Below are 13,519 nucleotides of genomic sequence, written 5' to 3'. Positions count from 1 at the left end.
TAACAAGCTATATGGCGGATGCAGTCTGGACAGTGGACAGTGGTCTGGATATACATCATCAACAGCGGATTATACACTTTATCAAGCCCTCCGGCTGGACCACGTTTCAATTAAACAAAGTGAGTTTATGCTGTTGTGATTGATTGATTGATTGAAAACTTTATTAACAGATTGCAGAATGGGTACAATACAGTACAGCTCAATACACACAATTGTTAAGGGGATGCAGACCAGAGAAAGACTTTCGTCTTGTTTACATCAGGGTCCCCCATTTTCAATTCATCAGGACATATATGACATACATGACATACAGATAGTCAGTACTGCTACATCTATACATTTATGACATACCAGATTTGCAAATACAGTACTGTTTGTGATACAGAAGGAGTCAGGAAAAGGGAGTATATACATTTGACGTAGAAACTGTACATTGGAGGAGGTTGGGTGGGGGGGGTTGGGTACACTGGGATATTGACAACCATACTGGGTAATCTACATTGGAGGTGGTTGGGGGGGGGGGGGGGGCACACTGTATAAACAAGCAAACTGTACATTGAGGGGGGGGGGAGACACTGTACAAACAAACAAAATTGTACATTGGACTATTGACAAAACCATACTAGGTAAATGACTGTACATTGGAGGGGGTTGGGTTAGGATATTTACAGGGGCCAGTGTTGAATTGCAGTCTCCCGTAGGTGTCCCTTGAGAGAGGTTTTGAAAGTGGGTAGTGATCCACATTCCTTTACAGCTTTGGGTAGGGCGTTCCACATTGATGTGGCATAATTGCGAAACGTGTTTAGTCCCTTATTTGAGCCGAATCTGGGTTTAACATGATTTGTGGAGCTCCCTCTGGTGTTGTGATCGTGGTATTCACTGACCTTTGGGAAGTATTTTGACATGTACTTGGGTACCTTCGTCGTGTAGTGTATCTTGTAGACATATATGACATACAGATAGACAGTATCTATACATTTATGACATACCAGATTTGCAAATACAGTACTGTTTGTGATACAAAAAGAGTCCAGAAAACATTTGACGTAGAAACTGTACATTGGAGGAGGTTAGCCATAATGCGACATTCTATTAGTCCTTCACGTTTTATTTAGTCAAAAGAGCGGTCTCTGGTAATCAGAAGGTTCCCGGTTCTACTACTCTGCTGAGAACTGCTGCCGTAGCGCGAATCGCCTATATCTTTGGACAGCTGGGTGACGTCACCCTATAGTTCACTCGGAATTCCAACAGGTGTACCGACATTTTATCATCTACAAATACATTCGGCTGCAAAGCCAATTACATGCAAATATTTACATGCGTATACAGTTCACCAAATGCATGTGTGTGTGTGTTCCTGTGTGTCACCCATCTTGCATGTGTGCGTTGCTGCATGACAAATAAAGACTTCTTCTAAACACCAAAACCTTCCCCTGACGCCATCCGTCCTCCTTACCCATGAAGTAGGCGACGATCTTGCACATGGCGGCTCCGAAGATGAAGTCCTCCAGGATGTTGGGGATGAGGGTGAAGGGCATGCAGCAGACGGCCATCATCAGGTCGCTGACGGCCAGAGACAGCAGGAAGGAGTTGGTGACGGTCCGCATGCGCTTGTTCAGCATCAGCACCACAATCACCAGCATGTTGCCAAACACACTGAGCAGGAAGATCACCAGGTACAACACAATCCGCACCGAGTCCATCTCTGAGAGAGAGAGAGAGAGAGAGAGAGAGAGAGAGAGAGAGAGAGAGAGAGAGAGAGAGAGAGAGAGAGAGAGAGAGAGAGGTAACTGCTTAATGTTTTACTATTGGTAGATTTCCATCTAAAATTTGTTAAATATTGTACATTATATTTCTAAACTGTGAAACGAGTTTGTAATGTAACTCATGTTGATAATGTGTACCTGTGCAGTTGCTTTGCGGGAGGTTTGACCGTGTTAGGGAACTTGATAAATGCACTGTTTAGCAGCTAGCATGTAGGGGGTTCACACGCAGCATGTGCACTGGTAACATGCTTGTAGCTAAGGGGCTACACAACCCTGACTGTATTTAAATGTTAGATTAGACCACTACTAGAATATTAATTAGCCAGACATTAAAGGTACTGTTGGGGAAAATGTGTATACGGGGGTGGAGGTAGGAAAGGGGTTAGTCTTGACTAGTTTAATATAGGTCAACTAGCAGGGCTCAAAGACACTAGGGCGACAGTCTGGCTGATGTTCTTAAAACAGCCTCAAGATAGGCAGAAGGACATTTCAGTACATCATATCGTGTGCTCTAATCTTGTGTCTTTTCTCTCTTTCACACATACACAGCACACACACACAGACACAGCACACACACACAGACACACAGACACACACATACACAGCACACACACACAGACACAGCACACACACACAGACACACAGACACACACACACACACACACATTCCCTGTGTCACAATACACACATACAATACACACACGTCTGTACACGGACGCACACACACACAGACACACACACACAATACACACATACAATACACACACGTCTGTACACAGACGCACACACACACAGACACACACACACATACACACACACATACACACAAACACACACACACACACACATCTCACTCTCTCTTCGATGTTCTTAATGTTTTACATCATATCGTGTGTGTACATCATATCTTGTTTATCTCTCTTCGATGTTCTTAATGTTTTTATCTAAATCTATGTTCTTCTTAATGTCTTTATCTCTCTTCATGTTCTTAATGTTTTTATCTCTCTCCGATGTTAAATCTACGTATCATCTTAATGTACGTCATGTCAGATCTGACATGATATGATACGTCATCATATCTGTCATGTGGGGGCAGGACTGAGAGGGGATTTAGGGGACAAGCAGAGGGATTGAGAGGGAGAGTGTTTTTTGTTCAAGCTGTGGTGATCCTCTGCTCGATCCATAGCTTTTGCTGTTAAGAACTTCTTTTCCTAAATAAATTACCTACTTGTTACAATTGGAAATATCGTCTCCTGCTGTGTTAAACAACCATCAGCCACAACATTTGGTGACCCTTGACCTGTAGACCGCCCTGCCGGGCCCCCTCACACGGCCAGCTCCGGACCTCTCCCGTAGAAATTCTGGCGGTGTCGACAAACAAACACAGGTGAGCATTTTTGCTTTTGATTAGAATATCCGTAAGAGATTCTGAGGGAGGAATAAGTTGAGCTGACTGTGTGACGAGGTCTGGATGGACGGCTAAGACGAACACGAGTGGTGAGGTGTTTACACTAGGGCGATTCCTCTTCTAACAAGCTATAAGTGCGCCACTAATCAATTTTAATTGCATGTTTTCGACCTCTGGTCAAATTTTTCTCCATCTGTTCAAAACTTCTCCCTGACCCCATTCCCTGATTTCTTTACGACACTCTCCACATACACACATAACTGTGCCTTCTGTCCTCTGTAGATAAGACTCTCAATTTTCAAAACAAAAACCGGTGCCGCTCTGCTGTTATTCAAAACACACTAACAGCTGGCATTCTCTGTGTCAAACTAATTACGTTTACGGATACACTATTGTTCGTTTTCTTATTGGCTTGTGAGGTTGTTGCTACAGAGAGGCTAGCTGTCCTACACACACACACACACACACAGTCACACACACACACACACACACAGTCACACATACAATACACACACACAGTCACACACACGCACACACACACAGTCACACACACGCACACACACACAGTCACACACACACACACACACACACAGTCACACATACAATACACACATACAATACACACACACCCCCCCATCGCTTAAAAAGTTAGCTCCCCAATAGGACGCACCAGGTTGGGAAAAAAGTAGGGTTTGGATCAGAGGTCAGGCCCCTGATCTCTCTCTCTCTCTCTCTCTCTCTCTCTCTCTCTCTCTCTTTCTTTCGTACATGTATAGAAGATAACTCATTCTGGGCGTAGAGCCAGCTAGCAGGTCTGGGCGTTGTGCCAAGAGAGATAGCTCTCTCTCTCTCTCTCTCTCTCTCTCTCTCTCTCTCTCTCTCTCTCTCCTGGGTTTGCTGACCCCTGTTGGTGGGCCAAGGTGTAGCATACAGACTCATCACATCTCTTTCTCTCTTGAGTTTGCTGACCCCTGGTGGTAGAAAACACACACACACACAACCACACACACACACACACACAGTCACACACACGCACACATACACAGTCACACACACACACACACACACACAGTCACACATACAATACACACACACACACACACACACACACACAGTCACACATACAATACACACACACAGTCACACACACGACACACACACACACAGTCACTACACACAGACACACACACACACACACACACACACACACACACACAGTCACACACACACACAGACACACACACACACACACACACACACAGACACACACACACACACACACACATTCCTGTGTCCCGGTAGACAGCGGGTTGTGACGCACACACACACCGACACACACACACACACACATTCCGGTGTCCTGATAGACAGCGGGTTGTGACGCACACACACACAGTACGCACACACACACAGTCACACACACACACACACACACAGTCACACACACACACACACACACAGACACACACACACACACACACACACAAACACACACACACACAGTCACACACACACACACACAGTCACACACACACACACACACAGCACACACACACAGTCACACACACACACACACACAGTCACACACACACACACACACAGTCACACACACACACACACACACACACACACACCGACACACACACACACACACACACATTCCTGTGTCCCGGTAGACAGCGGGTTGTGACGCACACACACACAGTCACACACACACAGTCACACACACACACACACACACAATCACACACAAACACACACACACACCGACATACACACATACACACACACACACACACAGACACACACACCGACATACACACACACACACACACACACACACACACAGTCACACACAGACACACACACACCGGGTTGTAGTAGCGTTGTAGAGTAGATCTAGGTTAACTGTGTCCTGGAGTAGAGTAGTAGTAGTTGTAGAGTAGTAGTAGATCTAGGTTAACTGTGTCCTGGAGTGGTAGTTGTAGAGTAGATCTAGGTTAACTGTGTCCTGGAGTGGTAGTTGTAGAGTAGATCTAGGTTAACTGTGTCCTGGAGTAGAGTAGTAGTAGTTGTAGATCTAGGTTAACTGTGTCCTGGAGTAGAGTAGTAGTAGATCTAGGTTAACTGTGTCCTGGAGTGGTAGTTGTAGAGTAGTAGTAGCTGAAGTACAACCACACACACACACACACAACACAATAAACACACATACACACTAAACAACGATGCATACAGCAGAGGACATACTGTTAGACCGGAACCCGCTCATAAAGAACCTAATTCTCAAGGTTGGTGTCCGGTGGCAGAGGCGTACAAAGGCCGGGGACACAAAATGGCCTTCCGGAGGTACTTTTGATCTCGACGTATGCGAAGAGATGAATGTAATGATTCGTAACCACAAGCCAGGCGACAGCAGCAAAAAGAGGTTGAAAAAGAGGACAGAAGAGTTGGGGGTAATGAAGCTCTACGCCCAGAAGGGGAGAGCATACAGGCAGGAAGCTTTAGCGCTAAATCAGAGAGAGACGGATATAGGGAAACCAACATCCCCACCTTATGTCACGCAATTGCCGGTGGGCACTGTGACAATAAGAGGAGAATATGAGGAGACGGAATTTAGGGACCCCCGCTAGGTCAGAAACCCCCGCTAGGTCAGAAACCTCCGCTAGATCAGAGACCTCCCTTAGGCGAGATACCCCCCCCAAACTGACCCCGCAGGATCTCTATCCGAAAGTCCTGGCGGCATATGGCGAGACAGTACGTCGGAAGTTGTATGATGCAGAGGAAGAGGAGGTAGAGAACCTGGGCAGGCAGAGGGAGGGAGTCGGGAGGAAGATAGAGGAAGAGGCCCGTCAAAATATGGCACAGCAGACATCAGGGAAACACGGGGCGTGTGGCCACACCAAACTGTTGACTGATGAGGAAGATGAGAACGACACGAAACCAGCACAGGAGAAAGGAAACATTACAGGAACCCTGACTTTCGCCCCTACATTCCTGGGAAGTGTGACAAGTACAGGCCAGTTTCCCCTGCTAATAAAGGGGAACGATATCTTTCACATGCCATGGTCACCTCTAGACATCGATGGCATAATAGCAAGACTACCGGACCTTTCAGAAGGAGCCTCCAGGTGGATCACGCAGTTTGAGGAAAATACGTCATCTTTTCTGCTAGCAGTGGGTGACGTCAAATCCCTGTTGACGCGCTTGCTAGGAATTGGTGCCTGCCGGGACATCATGGGTGATACATCGATGCGAGTGGCATGCGACACGCAGGCCCATGATGGAGACATATTCAACGCGCATAGAGCGGCGTTGTGGTACAAACTCAGGAATCAATATCCATCACGTATTAATCCGGCAAAACTGGCGGGCAACCCCATGATGGAGACGGAAGGGCCTGGCACCTATGTGAACAAAATACTGAAGGAGTGGAGAGGTGAGCTAGGACACAACCCAGAAATAGACCCGTTGCAGAGGGCGATGTTTAGAGAAAGTGTGATGAGAGGGCTTCCAAAGGTGGTTAAGAATAGACTGGAAGACGTGGTGGGGTTAATGGACATGACTTATCCTTTGTTCTGTGCACATGTAACACATAGTGTGGAGAAGCAAAGGGCTCAGGAGCAGAAAGTCAGGGATCAGGATAGAAATGACTCAAGGAAGTTAACTCAGCAACAACTGCAGCCCCAAAGGAGGTTGCAGGCAGTAATGGTGTCATCTGCTACCTCTCCACCCATGCAGGACCAGGGACCCCCGCCTGCACTTCAGGTAGTGAGAAGCTATGGCTATAGTTCACAGAACCAGGCGTCCAGGCGGCAGGCAGGGAATGGGCAATCAGGCCCACGGTTTACACAGGGACCGGGGAACGAACAACAGTTTCCCCGTTTCCACTGTTGGAACTGCGGCATGCAGGGACACAGGGAAATGAGATGTAGGCAACCATACCGTCCCGGCTCGGAGTATGGAAGACCCGTGCGCCAGGGGGAGTCACAAGGGCCCCACGACCAGGGGGAGACAGGAGGGCCCCGAAACCAGGGGGGTAATCACTAGGGGTGCCCAGAGAATGCGACGGGGGGAAATCAAATGATTGTGGTTTCCAAGGGAGCTGAGCAAGAACCTATTCTGCAGGTCCTAGTGGAGGGCAAATTAACAGAGATGATGGCAGACACTGGAGCAGGTTTTTCCTGCATAAAGCAAAAATACGCCGCTCACTTACCCCAGTCTGGACAGTATGTTCGGACGGTCGGATTCTCGGGAAAAACACAATTAATACCCACATCAGATCAAGACCATAACAATACCTGTATTAATTTCGGACAGCACCCCGCGCAATCTCTTGGGACGAGATGCAATGTGTAAACTAGGCTGTAAAATCCTATGTACGCCTGAGGGGATTCAAATTGAACAAGACGTGTACCAAATGATGCTACAAGGGACGGGGGAGAAAGAGGCCACTGTGTTCTGGCTGGGCAACATAGATGCAGAGCTGCAAAGGGTCTGTGACCCCTGGGAGCCATTTCTGAAAACCCAACTGCCTCAGTCTAGACAAACAAACATGGAGGCACATTGCACACTACAATATTTGACGAATAGTGACCTAGTTAGGAACAAGGCATGGTTGCAGGGACAGCCCGAGCAGGTGCAGATTAACTCATCTACGATAATTGTAGGGAGACAGGGCGCGGCGTTGAGGGTTAACACGGGTAAGTATCTACGGGAACAACATAGACTAAGAGACGCCGCCCCACACATCACTCTGAGAATAAATCCTGGTTACGAATCCGAACATCTAGGTTCAATGATACAGGAATCCGAGACTCAAAGGTGGGTCTCCACGGAATCTCCGCTAATTTGGAACAGCGCAGATGGGAGTTTCATAAAAATAATGATTTCCTTTTCAGTTTTGGCAAAACCGCAAGTAATCAGATTACCAGGAGACCCTTGCGTTATTCCAGAGGCGGATGCTTTGCTGGAACAGGACATGTTGGCGCGCACCCCGGAACGGTTGTGGTCAAAACACGACACAGATGTGGGTCTAATATTGTCGGCACAGCCAGTGAAGGTCAGGTTAAAGAAGGGTTGTAGACCACCCTTTATCAGACAGTATACAATGAAGCCAGAGTCGGAGGAAGCTATATCACATCAGATTGAGGGACTGTTAAAGGGGGGAGTGCTCGTCCCTTTCAAATCCAGATGTAATACACCTATCCACCCAGTGCTAAAGGCGGACAGGGCTAGGTACAGACTGGTACACTATTTGAGGGCGGTGAACGACGTGGTGTCTGGACCAGAGGCGGAAGTCGCTAATCCACACACCCTCCTGACAAACATCCCGAGTAGCTCGCAGTACTATACGGTCATTGATCTCACGCAGGCATTCTTCAGTGTTCCATTGGAAAAAGAGTCTCAGTATCTGTTTGCTTTTACCCACAGGGGGAAACAATACTCTTACACCCGGTTGCCACAAGGGTTCGCGCACTCGCCGCATTACTTCTTCTCTGGCACTTTACGATAGCAATGCTTTTGGGCAACTTTACAGCCTGAATAAGCGCCACAACCTGCTTGTGGTGAAGGATCGGTGAGCCGTCCGATTTCTTAAAGCCTCTTGCCTTCCAAATGGCCGCGAATAGGTGGCATATGCCATGCGCATACGCAGAGTCTGTAAAGATGTTAACCGTGCGATCTTTAGCTATTATGCATGCTTCTGTTAGTGCTATTAGTTCTGCAAGCTGGGCCGAACATGGTTGCATGCATTGTCCGGCCTTTCTTGTTAGTGTTTCTCCGTTAGGTTTGCACTGTACGACGGCGTATCCTGACCTTAAATTTTCCCCCTCCCGATAGCAGGACCCATCCACAAAAAGTGAGAGTTCTGCTATCGCGAGCGGGTCGACTCCCAAATCAGGACGGAGTTTCACGAAAGCCTGTACCTCCACCTCACACTCATGCGGTTGACCCTCGCTCGGGAGTGGTACCAGATCCGCCGGGTTACTGCCGTGGCATGTTTTTATCGTAACGTCCGAGTACTGCAGGAGCCTCATGTAAGCCTGTTGCCGTTGGCTGGTCAGAACAAATTTGCCTCTTTCAATCAAGTTTGCCAATTTGTGATGTGTCCAAATGCAAATGTCATATCCCATTGTCACGGCCGTTGCCTTCTCATACATCAAATGTGCTGCGGCCAGGGCCTGATAACAAGGTGGCAGACCCTGCTCCACCGGCGAAAGAGCTCTAGAGTAATATGCTATCGGTTGTTTTTTCCCACTCACCCCCTGTGTTTGAGTCAGGACAGCTGTCGCATGCTGCGCTCTATGTGAGACGAATAGGTGGAAACACTTCTCATAATCCGGCAGCGCCAGGGCAGGGGCCTGTAACAACAGACGCTTAAGCAGGAGACGATATTTCCAATTGTAACAAGTAGGTAATTTATTTAGGAAAAGAAGTTCTTAACAGCAAAAGCTATGGATCGAGCAGAGGATCACCACAGCTTGAACAAAAAACACTCTCCCTCTCAATCCCTCTGCTTGTCCCCTAAATCCCCTCTCAGTCCTGCCCCCACATGACAGATATGATGACGTATCATATCATGTCAGATCTGACATGACGTACATTAAGATGATACGTAGATTTAACATCGGAGAGAGATAAAAACATTAAGAACATGAAGAGAGATAAAGACATTAAGAAGAACATAGATTTAGATAAAAACATTAAGAACATCGAAGAGAGATAAACAAGATATGATGTACACACACGATATGATGTAAAACATTAAGAACATCGAAGAGAGAGTGAGATGTGTGTGTGTGTGTGTGTGTGTTTGTGTGTATGTGTGTGTGTATGTGTGTGTGTGTCTGTGTGTGTGTGCGTCTGTGTACAGACGTGTGTGTATTGTATGTGTGTATTGTGTGTGTGTGTCTGTGTGTGTGTGCGTCCGTGTACAGACGTGTGTGTATTGTATGTGTGTATTGTGACACAGGGAATGTGTGTGTGTGTGTGTGTGTCTGTGTGTCTGTGTGTGTGTGCTGTGTCTGTGTGTGTGTGCTGTGTATGTGTGTGTCTGTGTGTCTGTGTGTGTGTGCTGTGTCTGTGTGTGTGTGCTGTGTATGTGTGAAAGAGAGAAAAGACACAAGATTAGAGCACACGATATGATGTACTGAAATGTCCATCTGCCTATCTTGAGGCTGTTTTAAGAACATCAGCCAGACTGTCGCCCTAGTGTCTTTGAGCCCTGCTAGTTGACCTATATTAAACTAGTCAAGACTAACCCCTTTCCTACCTCCACCCCCGTATACACATTTTCCCCAACAGTACACAAAATGGCGGACACTCCATTAACTGCGAGGGGACAGTGATACAAGTTCAATAATCACTTTAATATTAAAGCCAAAACATACATAGCATATGAACACAGATCTCCGGTTACTACTATAATATCAATGCCACAATGTCCGAGGCGAGTATAATTCCTATACTACGGGTACCCGACCGTTGGAGCTCTGAATGGAGTGAGAAGGAGCGAACGGCACGGGGAAAGCAAGATGGCGGGTGGAGACGGTAATTCTCTGGAGCTCCTACTCCAGAGAGCTGCAGACAAACTTGGGATAATCCTGTCGTCGCTGGTGAGGAAGGTCTCGTACGGACCTGGTTCCGGTATTCCTAGCGCCCGATGGCAGAATTAATAGCTATTAGTCCAAAAGCCCATTGGCATGGTTGATAGCTAGTTAGCCCTTGTGTACTTAGGCTAACCCGCATGAAGTCTTCAATAGGTAGTTAAATCCGGAACGCCGCTGGATTCAGCTATAAGTCTCTCAACGTTACTTCGCTCAAACACGTCACTATACTTTGCCAATAGTGGCTCGACAATATTATGTGGTATTTAATTAGCTGTACAGCTCTCTGTCAAGATACGTTGCCTGCCGTCCTGTTTACTGCTACCAAACATTTCTTTTGTTAAGAGTGGAACATATACAAATAAGCGAATGATGAATACTGGTAGGTAAACAGACAATGTGAAAATATATATCTTATATATATCTTATATATATAAGTTATACAAAATAATAAACGCAGACTCTATGTGTTAATCTGGACCTTCAGAACAATGCTAATGGCTGTTTTTCTCAACCGCAGCTCGTGCTGCAGACGCCATCACTACCCCTAATGCTGCTGCATTGTATGTGTCTTTGTAACCTAACAGGCCTGCCAAATAAATACGTCATCGTTCGGCTAAAGACAACCAACAGTCTCCCTGTCTGTCACCATCTGAAAAAACACAACGCAGTCTAATCACACCGGTCACATATGCATGCAGCATGTGTGTGTGTGTATGTGTGCATCTGCGTGTGCGTATGTGTGTGTATGTGTATGCATGTGTGTGTGTGCGTCTGTTGCATCTCTCTGTGTGTGTTGCATCTCTGTGTGTGAGTGTGTGAGTGTGAGTGTGCGTGTGCGTGTGTGTGTGTGTGTGTGTGCGTGTGTGTGTGTGTGTGTGTGCGTGTGTGTGTGTGTGTGTGTGTGTGCGTGTGTGCGTGTGTGTGTCCACACCAATCTGGATTCAGAGCCAATCACAGCACACTTTCAGCCACCACATTGATTACTAATGACATAATTTCAGCTTTAGATAAGAGGAAACACTGTGCTGCTCTCTTCATAGATCTATCAAAATCCATTGATACAGTTGATCACCTACCTTTAAAAAGGTTATCTAGTATTGGCTTGGATAGTGGTGCCTGTGATTGGTTTCAGGAGTATGTATCTTATAGGTGTCACTGTGTGAAATTGGGTCAATTGAGGTCACCCTCATTTTCAAGGTCGTCAAGACTTTACAGACAATGCATACATTTTCACAATATAATAATAATAAATATTAATAACTGTCTATATAGCACTTTTCACACAAGGACCGCAGTTCAGAGTGCCCCACAGCAATTAGTATAAAATGAACATAATGCATCAAATCAACAGAATAAAAAGCAATGCATAAATTACAGACATAAGAATAGGTATAAAAGACAATAAAAGTAGTGCATGGTACTGTAAACATGCAGACATAAGAATAGGCATAAAATAAGTACAATGACGCTCGAAGGCATGTGGACTAGGAGTGGGAATCGCCAGAGACCTCACGATACGATACTATTGCGATACTTGCGTCACGATACGATAGTATCGCGATACTAAATATATCGCGATATGCTGAGTACCTTTTTTAAACTGCAAAGTAAAACTTTGTCAACATGTTTTATCTAATAAAATAAAGTTCAGTCTGTTCATCTCACTTCAATAATTTTTATTGCATAACATGGTATTTTCTCAAGCAGTAATCTGTGTTGCATGTACCTGACAAACTGAACTGTTTGTATTACAGTCATATTCCAACTTAACTGAATGCACATGTGTGTGTGTGTGTGTGTGTGGACTCAGGCACGTGCACACATAGAGGCCAAGGGGTGCTTGAGCACCTGCCTTTTTGAGCCTCATCAAAAAAGTGCCCTTAAAAAAAAAATATATATATATATATATATATATATATATATATATATATTTTTTTTTATTTGTTTACCGTCACACATATAGACTGCCCTTCCACCTGAAAAATGTCAGGATAGAATTAAAATATTAGGTAAAGAGAGAGAGATGCCCCATATTCCATTGCCGTTTGCACGGCCTCACTTTGACTGCCAGAAAACGCTTAAAAGCGGCATTCCCGGCCATGCTCAAGTTGCCGGAGGACGCTTTACAGCGTCCTTATATCAATATTTCAAAAATCTGCGATCGGATTCATATGTCCCCTCCGCTGGCCTGAGATCCACCAGGAGGACCCACTGAGCTCTCTGGCGGTTCAGGAGCGCCATCTGGTGGCCGATCGGCGCAATCGCTTAACAGGAAGTGCTATGGAGGTTGTGCTGATTACTTCCGGGCACTCGCTATAGGTTCCGGGACTCGATCTCGACACACTACATAGCGATCGATTGCCAATAACTCGATAAACAACATGATTTGGACGTATATACCATTATACAAGCTGGAAATGGACCGGGTAAATCTACATCCCATAATGATAAAATTTCTACTCTACGATGATCGCCCAACGGCGCGCGGAGACTGGGGTGAGTTTTAGCGTGTAAAATTACCGTCTTCGATACTAACTGCTATGATCAACATTTGACCCACATTAGATGATTGGTATAACGCTGCCCACGGAATTATAAACGCCCCCTAGCCCATCCGGTCAACATCAGATAATGTGTAGTAACTTCTAGAAGTACGTCTAGTTGGAATTTTTTATATCGCGCTGATTGCCATAAAACTGTATTGCATCATCAATATAATGCATTTGGGGCTATAGATC

General features: G+C 46.0%; 1 protein-coding gene across 1 annotated transcript in view; it reads right to left on the bottom strand.

Moving 5' to 3' along the window:
- Positions 1-13,519, bottom strand: part of cckbra (cholecystokinin B receptor a) — a gene marked incomplete at both ends in the record, with an annotated part of 243,643 nt that overhangs the window by 139,806 nt on the left and 90,318 nt on the right. Inside the window, one exon of the mRNA XM_084312716.1 lies at positions 1,457-1,705. Coding sequence (XP_084168842.1) covers positions 1,457-1,705 — 249 coding nt within the window. The remainder of the gene's footprint in view (positions 1-1,456; positions 1,706-13,519) is intronic.

The sequence above is a fragment of the Notolepis coatsorum genome, assembly GCF_963971535.1.
Source record: "Notolepis coatsorum genome assembly, chromosome: 1".
NCBI lineage: Eukaryota > Metazoa > Chordata > Actinopteri > Aulopiformes > Paralepididae > Notolepis > Notolepis coatsorum.
The sequence above is the reverse complement of the archived record's forward strand: the minus strand, read 5'-3'. Positions and strand labels throughout refer to the sequence as shown.